This window comes from Humulus lupulus, chromosome 1 (genome assembly GCF_963169125.1).
Source record: "Humulus lupulus chromosome 1, drHumLupu1.1, whole genome shotgun sequence".
NCBI lineage: Eukaryota > Viridiplantae > Streptophyta > Magnoliopsida > Rosales > Cannabaceae > Humulus > Humulus lupulus.
The window spans coordinates 93,029,417-93,040,236 of NC_084793.1; the positions used below are offsets into that span (position 1 = coordinate 93,029,417).

The following is a 10,820-nucleotide window of genomic DNA, read 5'->3' on the forward strand; positions in this document are numbered from 1 at the left end:
CTGATGTAACAAATACATTCGATCTTATCTACTTTGCTAATGTTCTGGAAAGAACATAACACTGTAATGTGTAAGAAGATCATATCGTAGATTGGCAAGTCAGTGTAAATCCTGTGCACTGACTAATCTTAGGACTAACTTATTTTGAACATATAATCATATTTATATTCCACTGTGATGACATTACTATAAATAAGATTAGCTATATGCTCGGGATTTAATAGAAGATTATATTAAACAAATAATCATGAAAATAAAACATGTGAGCAAAGTGATTGACCAAGTCAAAAAATGATTTCTATTCTCTTATTGATAATAAAATGAGATTACAAAGAATTTGAGTTTTAATTAGGGCATAAAACCCCAACACTTAATTGATTAGGGTTTGATGGATGTATATTTATTGATGCGTTGTGACTAGGTTTTATGTCAAGGCTTGGGTTTAGGGGATCGTACTCGGGATCGCATTAATCAATTAGCTCGAGACACAGGTAAGAAAATTGTTTGTGCCCATAGAGTTAAGCATGGCTCTATTATTTGTGTTTAATATGTGTGTGAATACCTGTAAATGTTATGCTATGTTGTGTATGATTATGAATGAACGACAAAGGCCGAGAACGGCGAAGGCCAAGAACGGCAAAGGCCAGGATCGTCATTAAGCATGTTGAATGCAAGTCGCTGGTGTTTGACCCTCTAAGGTATTATGAGCACTTTTCATGGCCTTGTGCTCATCCAGTTCATGGTCGCTACGGGCTAGAGGAGGAGGATGTATTTAACCAAGTGGGGGATTGTTATGATTGGTTAAATACATGGTGAAATTGGTTAAGCACGAAGAGGTGCGAAAATCATAACGATTTCACATAAGTCAATATGTGCGAGTTGACTTTCGGTATAGGCATTTATAAATCATCTTTTTGAGTCCAATGTGTTTCTTTTGAGTATATAAGAGTACCCAAAAAGTTTGGGAGAATTTGGGGATGTTTTGAGACAAGTTTTGGAGCATTAAGTCAGAAAGATTTGCGAGGCGACAAATCGTTGGCCTTTGAAAAGACTAGCCAGGCGACGTGTCGCCTGGGCCGTCCATACAAATTCGTACAGTGACGTGTTTTGGCTCCAAAATTCAAATTAAAATGTTTTTATCTCATTGGTTAAGTCTAATGAGGTTCCTATACTATTTAAAGGGTTCATTTGAGTTAATTCTTGATTTGATCACTCACCTCTCTCTCTCTCTCTAAAACCCTCTCTCTAGCTCTCAATAGTATTAGTTTTCTCTAAGATCTTCATCTAGAAAGCTTGACTTGCATGAAGATTCAAGGCTTGCAAATCACAATCTTATTCCATTGTAGTAGCCTCAAGCAATCTCAAAGGTGAGGCTAGGAATAGAGAATTTTGGACAACAAATCTCAATTTGTGTCAAGCCTTGTAACATCTTATTTGTGTTGTTTTCATTCTAAATTCATGTTATAATTATTTAATCTTTAAGTTTCAAGATTTGCATTCATACTTTGAATATGTTTCTTTAATTATCAAGATTTGCATTCATACTATGAATATGATTCTTGATTAGTCTCTAAGGTTTGAAATATTGAATTAATTTTCATTATTCATTGTTGGATTAAAAAGTGTAAGTCATAAATCCCCAACAGGTATGTCAAGATATTATCTCGACATAGACGACTATACAACATCATGGTTTGTGTGCCTTCTCGTAGTGCTTCCTTTGTGGCACGATAGTTGCTACTAATTTTTCTGTCTTCTATGCAACTTTGTCATCTATATATTATCCCTTTGAGCATTTGGGGAGAGCGCAACAAAGTTAAGCATGGATCTCCTAGTCGACTTCCACAATGTCTAGCTGATTGAATTGTTACTTATTTTTCAAATTGGTTAGAGGTGCAGCATTTCCATCCCAACCTTTCCAAGAAGCCTCATCTTGAGAAATGTGTTGTTGTTTGGGTTGCTCCACCTTTGGAATCCTTGGATGTTGGATGTGGATATTGCCTTGGATGCACAATGCAATATTGCTGGTCTTGGAACAATTGTTCGAAATTTCTTTGACTTTCTTGTGGCTTGTCCAACTAAGCAAATGCAAGGATTCTTTTCTCCTAAAGAGGATGAAGCTACGGTTAAGTTTTAGCCTCCATTGGATTTCTGCTGTTGGTTTCCAAGTTTCATGGGTTTAAAGTAATGTGAAAGTTGTTATTAATAGTGTCATTTCACATTATTTAATTTCTTCTCAGTAGCATTTTCCTGTCTCATATTAGAAACTCGTTATCTTTCATTCCATGTGTGTCTCTGTCACATGTAGATGTGTCACATTGTTGTAACAAGGCTACTCATAGACTAGTCAAGTATACACTTTCGATTTATAATAAATTTGCTTGGCTGTACGAAAATATATATATTTAGGTCAAAGCAACGTTCAAATTAACGTTTACTTAGTTTTTATTTAAAAAATGTATTAATTATTTTTATTATATTTTTTAATTATCATATAAATTTTAAATAAATAAAAATGTTATATATATTATAAAAGAATGATAGAAACATATTAAAAATAAATTAAAGCAAAACATTATTTATAGTTTTGTAAAAAATAACAAAATCGTTAAATTAAGAATTCATTAAATACACGTTTTTTATATATAAAAATATATATTTATATCTTATACTCAAATATTAATATTTTATTTTTTATCTGATAAAATTATAATTATATCAAAAATATATTTTATATTTTATTTAGTCTTATATGATACTAAGATGATTAAATCCAAGTATACATGCCAAACGAACCATAACCATCTTCAAAGTCCCTCACACGAGCCATATAAATCTTAAAAGGACCCCGTAGAACGAACCATAAAAAGTAGAGCTACACATTTATTATTGGTCTTAAAATTGCCTCACGAATGGGACTAAGGTCACGTTTGGAGAGCATTAAATTGAATTATAAAATATAAGAAATATATATATATATAAAGAATAAATGAGTTGAAGATTTTGAAAGTAAAGTAGCAATTATTTTTTGAAAACATGAAAATGTAAGAATGATAGGAATTTGATGGAATAAAATTACCCAATTTTTAATTCGAATTAAGTTATCTGAAATCAGGAAATTTTTTAGATAGTTTGATTAGAAATTTTTCAATATCCTCTTTAATATATAATAAAATTATATTGTAAAAATTATCCAATCATATTCACTTTTTAATTAACAAAAACACTATATTGTAAAAAATTATCCAATCACATTTAAGGTGGCATAAAAATAATGTTGGTACTTTAGGAGAAGCTACTACTTAGATTGAGGGCATTTCTTGCAAATTTATATGGTAAAGAAAAGTGAAAATTAATTGGAAGAAATAAAAGAGTAAATTTCCTCAATGATTGATTATGCCGAGTGATACTCCAAAACCAATATCTCCAAAAAATAAATAAAATACTTTGCTAATCTCCACTCCTATTAGATCCATTACTAACATGTAAATATAGTCTCAAATGTGCATCTGGTTACTTAATTTATGATTAACAAGAAAAACGAAAAGAACTCCCTCAATCGACAATAGTAATAACACGAAGTTCAACCTGTCCTAGAAGTAAAAAGTGAGTAAATTACAGGGTTGCATTTAAATTGAAGAACAAGTTCCATGAAATGAAATTCTGGATGGTAAGTACTCCCTAACCCTTTGAAATCTGCCTCTTCAAATCAAATAAAATCAAATCCCTTCCTTCAACTGTCGTCCTCTGACTCCTGCTGCTGCTGCTGCAGTGCATATTACAGTCCTAATAAACAACGGACATGGTGAAATCTGCATTAATTTATTATCCAAATATGTTACAACGCATCTATAAGATGACAATCGGAGACTCAAAAATTCTGTGATTAGATGAAGAAAAGTTATTTCTTTTCATGGTACACATCCACATTTTCATCACATCAAGTTCTTGGAAGATTACGATTGGAGAGAATCTCTCATGCATGATTTTCGTTGACGTGATTCGGAACTTCTCCCTGGCTGTCCAGGGGCATATATTGTGCCATTATCGCTCTGATTTCTGAATCCATGTAAGACTGCAACAACAACATTTGGAACATCACAAAACAAAACATTTGGCCTACAAGGAATTAATATCTAAACGTTTCCACTAGCAGGCAGGAAGGCATGGGTAAATGCATAATATGATTTCAGTCCTAATTAACCTGCTTGAACATTGACTACACAGCATATGTGTGCAGGCATTGAAATTTTTGGTAGACTGTAAATAAATGTATAGAAGTAGAAAGATAATCTTATAGAAGCAAGTCTTAGTCATCAAGATTCAAGACGTTCGGGGCAGAATCATTTTTCTTCATTTACTGATTATTTACAACATTAGCCCATGTTATAGACATGTTTGTACAAGTTGCAAACAGTTATGCAAGAACAGTATTTGAACAAAGTCTCGCAAGGAAACAAAAAAGAATGTATATGAGCACACAAATCATATATGAATTTCAATGCTGCTAACACAACACGGTGCAATAAGCGTACCCTTAATCTGTATTTGTACACAAGATATGCCCCACCAGCAGCCATACCCAAGCCTATTAAGATGACCCAAACAGCAGCCCAAGTAGAGCGTGTCTCTCTGGCAGTTTTACCTGAATATTCTCACAGAGAGAGCATAGGAAAAAAAGAACATTATATGATTATGCATTATGCAAAACTAGAACATATGTATTTTTGTTGGATTAGGTTGCCAAACTCACTTATGCAGGTGTCGTGGTCCCTCATATACAATAAGTCCCCACCACATGTGCAGTCATAGCTTCCCCAGGTGTTTTTGCAGCTGCAATCAGAACACTGACAGGCTTTTCTCTCTTTGCATTCATCAATATCTGAATGAAAATTGACAGTTGATGCTTAATTGGTATACATATGATTTCCAAAAAATTTGCCAGTTTGGACCATAGCCAAAAAAAAATCAAGTCAAACAAGATTTCCATACAAACTAAATAAAATGGTGGAAATCATATAGTTTATTTCCACATTGTTCTCTTGGCTCTCAAATTCCCTATCATGATTAATGAACTTGTTCTGTAACAGCCGCATGAACATAATTATAAATATATCTTACCTACACAACTCTTGATACCATCGCCTCTAAATCCAGGAGGGCACTGACACTTGACCTCTCCATTATCCTGTTACACAGCAAGTAATCAAAGTTAAATTGTTTAAGAGAGGAAAAACCCCTGGGAGAGAAGAAACCAAACTGAGGATCACGTACAGTGCAAGCAGAATATGCATGCCCATTTCGAGCGTCATGCCAACAACCACCATTGTTTATCTTGCACCTCCCAGGCCCACTTGCTGAAAGCAAAGAGAATATGCATCACAGAATGAGCATTCACAAACAATTCCAGTTCTCAGATATTGAATGAACAGACAATCAAGACCCTTGGCCATTACGTGGTCATATTATAATTTCAACATAAAGCTACAGCACAAAAATGAGCTACCATAATGGTTAATAGATGCACTCATAAGATTATATAAATGTTTCTCTTCTCTTTTTCTTTTTTTGTTTATCTTCCTCTTAGTTTGCCCCTTTAGAAGGGATTGCATGGCTTCCCTATCTAACTTTATACCACTTATTAATATTTATTGCAAGAAGCTGGAGCATTCTTTACCTTCACAGGTAGTATAACCATCTCCTTTGAACTGCACCCCATCAACCAGGGGACACTCACATACCCTCCCACGAAATGTGTCCTGATTACATATGATCAAAAATCAGAAAAGAAGGAAAAGATAAAGACAACTAGACACCTACAAGACAAGAAAGGTTTAAACTCTACCTTGCAGGCAGTGAGATTGGCTGATTTATCATGCCAGCAACCACCATTGTTATCCAAGCACTCATTCGTCTCCACATCTGGCACAAATCAAACAACCAAACCAAAATACCAGGGTTCAGTATGAATAAGTAACACGAAATACACATAAGAACAATTTCACAACAACGCTAGAAATAATACATACCACCACTCAAACAAACAGCTGGCTCAGTTGTTTCCTCAAAACCAGAACAGATGGCCTTCAAAACAGCACCTTTCTCCAACTTTCCTGCAAACACGTACATAATTTAGAAAATAATAGAAGCATAGAACAAGATCTTCTACAGAAAAGAAGCACAAAGATTAACCTCTGTACTGTCGATTATTGACAACAAGAGTAGGCAATATGGTCACGTCACCTCTCGTTCCTTTCCCAACCTACACAGAGTACTCATCATTAGGTATGCATAACTTTAAGTATTATCAGCCCAGCGATTGCATAAAGTGGCTGAATTTATGAAATAAATAACTCAATAAATAACTCAATAAGAAATAAATAACTCAGTAAGTATTATCAGCCCAGCGATTGCATAAAGTGGCTGAATTTAAGAAATAACCCCAATAAATGAAAAATTCAAATAAATAACTCAAAATGAAAATATAAAACAAATTGTAGGAAATATAATATTGATAGACAAATACTTGAGCATCTTGCTCTTCTTTCAAAACAGGGTTTTCAGAGTCTGCTGAAGGGTCTCCCATGCACTTGTCAACACTCTTGACATCCAGCCCTGTCAAATATTACATGAACAGTCAAATTCCATCCAACAACAGTGCCAGAAATTAGAAACGAGTGAATAGAATGGAAATTTATATACCAAGAGATTGAATGACAGCAACAGCACATTCCTTGTTATACTTTTTCTCCTTCATAGGACATCTAATTTGGAAATCTGTCACATAGTCCCACCAGACCCAAGGCTTTTTGGTTTCATTTGCCACTTTAAAAACACAGAGCTGCCTTAGGTTTTCCAAAACCACATCTTTCCCTTCATAACCAGTGCTGAAATCCTGTTCAGGATCAGGGGCACAGTATCTTCCATGATTGATACACTGGGACTTGCACTGTTTGCTCAAGGTAAATGCCTCAGGACAGTACCAAGTTATGTAATGAGGTGTGAATTGAGTATAACCACCTTTCTCAAGAATCTGAGCTGCACCCTTAAAATCTTTCACAAATTCCATCAACATATCACATTTTACTCCGCATTCATCATTGCTGTTGGTCCATAGTTCATATTCCACGCGATCATCTGGGTGTGGAACAGCTTCTCTCCAATCAAGATTCACGTTGACCATGTCCCCAGAACTGATTGATTTCTTTAATATTTCACCAAAGTTTTTATCAATAAGTGCTGATGGGATGGTTATGTTCTCAGTGTACTTGGCAGTTGAACCATCTTCTTCAGGAGAATCCATTGTTATTAGTGGTTCCTCCATGTCATCAGCCACCAGAACTGCAGAAGCTCCTGCCTTCTGGGCATTCCAGACCTTCAAAGCAAAGAAGCAATCTGGAAAAAAAGTGCAAAAATCGGTGAAAACAGCCTTCACACAAGCAGTGTCCAATAACTATCCAATCATCCAGTCGACAGATCATGAAATAATAATAATAAACAAAATAACTTCCTTTCTCTCACAGTAAACCATTGTTTATGAAAAGTTAAATCTGAAATCGACCATAATCACATCCATTGAAAGATCTTTTCAAAAGAAAAGCTTAAATTAGCCAGTTATTAATGTTCAAAAGATCACCCAACATATATGTAGAGTAAAGCAAGGAAACAACAAGGGAAAATATTGTCCTTGTACCCTATGGTTCAATTTATCAAGAAACAAATAAAAAAAAAATCAGAAAGCAATTAAACAATTGAAAAATCAAAATGTTACACAATCTATAAATGATGAACTTCAATTTTGGTATCTCAAGCCTGAACTGAAAATCCAGAAACTTGACAAAAACTACGGAAAAGATATTAACAAATAAAAGACAATATGACCAACAGAAACCTCAATCAGAAAGCAATTAAACAATTGAAAAATCAAAATGTTACACAATCTATAAATGATGAACTTCAATTTTGGTATCTCAAGCCTGAACTGAAAATCCAGAAACTTGACCAAAACTACAAAAAAGATATTAACAAATAAAAGACAATATGACCAACAGAAACCTCAACCTACGATAGAAAGAAGTAGGTATGACAAACACTGAAAGCCAGCAAACCAAAACAGTGAAAATCAAATAAAAAGGTTTGGGGTGGAATGGGCCAATCCAAATCATGAATATGCAGTCTACCAAGAAACAAAATACGAACTCTAACAGCTCTAGTTAAACACCATGTCAATCAATTAGTGGTTAGAATAAGTTGCCTCAATTAACTTGTTGAAAAATTATTATTTCTATTTAAAGAATGATAAGAGAGAGAGGAAGGACAGTAGAAACATCACAACATAAAATGGATAAATGAAATTTAATTACCAAAAGTATAATACAATAACAAACTTAAATCCCTAAACATGGTAAAAATCAATGACAACAAATTAAAGTACCAATAACATGAACTATAAGGATTCAACTTTACTCAATCCAAAAAGATAAAAAAATACTTTAAAAAAATAAAAGCATTTCAGTGAAGAAAGTGACAGAAAAGAAATCAATGCAACTAAAGTAACACAAACAACTTAAAGAAAACTGCAAATATAACTCAGAGTATACTACACTACAAATGAGCACCAGTCTTCTATAGAGGCGAAACAACCAATTACAACCTCACTGTAGCAACAAAAAGGAGTACCGAACAAGCACTAGGACCCATTTATGAAACAACTATCTTCTTAATCAACCAAAAAGTGGCCAGTAAAACATTTTGAGTTTACATAAATAGTTTTACGACACAATAAGCGCACGGATAATCATCGAATATTGCATAAAGCATAACTATCGGCTCTAATTAAAATGAAGAAAGTAAACCCGATAATTGATCAAAATTAGAAGAAGGGCGTAGATGTGTGTTCGATACATAAACTAAAAACACCCAAGAACCTCACACCAATCAATTAGAAACCTAAACCAACATATTTTCTTGATTGACAAAAATTAACAAAAGGGTATCTCATCGCATCGGTAATAGATACATCAAACCTTGCAATAGCAATCAAATCAATTATTGGGAATCGAAATTAATTACTGGTTACCATAATGAAAGCTAATATATACTAATTAATTCAAGTCACAAAAACAGTAAGTCCTAAAAACGATCAAAACGAACTAGGCGAACTCCATGACCCTCAGATCAAGCAAATTATCCAAAAATATGTAATCGGTACCTCCACGATCCAGCAAAACGAAGGTCGGAAGAGCTCCGGGCTTGGATTGGAACGAAATCCCAAAGTCGGAAAACTCCTTGCAGCCCTTTTGATCGTCTTTTGGGTACAAAACATTCCCAGCCATGCTGCCACCATACTGAGGTATGCCAAAGTTCCCAATGGCGCTGTCATGGGTTCCCCGGATACTGTCCGGCGATGTCACCCTCAAGCTGTTCTTCTCCACCACGAATCTTCCATGAATTGAGAAAGGTGCGAAAGACAGCAGCAGAAACCCTACAAAGAGCCTCATCATCGCTGATCTCTGAAGCTCCATTCTCGGAGATTGATTTGAACGAGAAAATACAATATGAGTCGAGTCGTCGTCTTTCTTCGGAATAGAAAATAGTATAGAGTAATCGAATTATGGAAAATGGGCTATTGCGAAGAGGGAAATGAAATTACCATAAAGTCACTTGTTTTCATACCACAATTAATTAGTTCATTTAAAAAATAAAAAACTTTTTTAACAACACGCTCAACCCTCTCAAAAAGTCAATAATCTAAAACCAAAAACAAAAATCAGTTTTTATAATTTAAAAAAAATTAACTAAAAAATAGATTATCCTTAAAATTGGGCGATTATTTTTTATTAGTGGAAGTTAGACTGTTATCTCAAGCATCAATTTATTATTCCTGTATTAAATTCAGAAAAATGTTAAATACACTTTATATTACACCTTATTTTGTATTATTTTAAATTAATAAATGTCATGTGTATTCTACTAATTAATTAAAAAATTAAATAATATTCACATGTAATAAAAAAAATACAGTGGAAAGATTACTTAGCACTCCTCATTAAAAAAATATAATTTTTCTTATTTATTTATCTGGAAATTGAGAAAAACCAAAGCTATTAAATGCAAAGAACTAATTTCCAAAATATATTACCTAATTTTATTTTATTTTTGCTGGAAACCTAAATTTATTTGAGGACCTACCTCTTTATGCTTCTGGACTTGTAACAGCGGAATAATCACTTTCTTCTTTAATGAAGTTGAAAAAAAAAATCAAAAAATAAAATAAAATTCCAAAATATAGAACTTTATTAAATAAGAAAAAATATATAAACTTAAAAAGGATAATAAAAGAGTATTCTGAAAAAGAAAAATTGTATTCTGCAAAAAGGATAGGGTAAAAGAATTCTGCTATTGTAGATTATCGTATTTTCGACGTCGTATAAATTTCCAAATATGTCCTTGCCACATGAGGTAAGGGTTGAAGAGTGCTAATGGCAATATTGTAAGTTTGTATACTCACCTAACAAATTAACCTCTTGAAGAGTCCAAAATCCACGTGTTACATGAGGAGTCATTTATCAATTTTATTAATTTATTTGAAGCTAGATATGTGCCGCTCGATTCACCCTTCCACGTGCTTTTTTTTTTCAAAAATATATATTTGGTTACTATACAGCAATACACCACGACTTAGGGTTCTAAGGTGCCCTTATAAGTTATAACCACTTTTTTTTTTCTTTTTTTTGACAACTCTTTTTTTTTTCCCTTTTAAATCAGGGTTTTTGTTCCAAAAAATAAATGTCTTTCATACTTTATTTTTATGTAGCACA

General features: G+C 33.5%; 1 protein-coding gene across 2 annotated transcripts; it reads right to left on the minus strand.

Moving 5' to 3' along the window:
* Positions 1-3,409: 3,409 nt before the first annotated feature.
* LOC133796001 (vacuolar-sorting receptor 1-like) lies at positions 3,410-9,646 on the minus strand. Of its 2 annotated transcripts, XM_062233487.1 has the most exons (13): positions 9,212-9,646; positions 6,703-7,395; positions 6,527-6,615; positions 6,193-6,262; positions 6,030-6,113; positions 5,846-5,922; positions 5,678-5,759; positions 5,275-5,357; positions 5,122-5,188; positions 4,754-4,882; positions 4,536-4,645; positions 3,961-4,075; positions 3,410-3,786 (listed from the first exon to the last, which is right to left on the minus strand). In XM_062233487.1, the coding sequence occupies exons 1-12, from the start codon at positions 9,522-9,524 to the stop codon at positions 3,977-3,979; spliced, it is 1,896 nt and encodes a 631-aa protein (XP_062089471.1). In that variant the 5' UTR covers positions 9,525-9,646; the 3' UTR covers positions 3,410-3,786; positions 3,961-3,976. The 2 variants fall into 2 exon arrangements, with proteins under 2 accessions (XP_062089471.1, XP_062089468.1); XM_062233484.1 differs by having other exon boundaries at positions 3,410-4,075.
* Positions 9,647-10,820: the final 1,174 nt, after the last annotated feature.

Bases quoted from the DNA above. Each gene is read 5' to 3' on its own strand.
- LOC133796001 (XM_062233487.1), bottom strand. From the start codon at position 9,524: ATGGAGCTTCAGAGATCAGCGATGATGAGGCTCTTTGTAGGGTTTCTG. The intron at 5,358-5,677 runs GTAAAGAATGCT...CTTTGCTTTCAG, and splicing joins TGGTTATACTACCTGTGAAG to CAAGTGGGCCTGGGAGGTGC. The intron at 4,076-4,535 runs GTACGCTTATTG...TTGTTGTTGCAG, and splicing joins TGTACAAATACAGATTAAGG to TCTTACATGGATTCAGAAAT.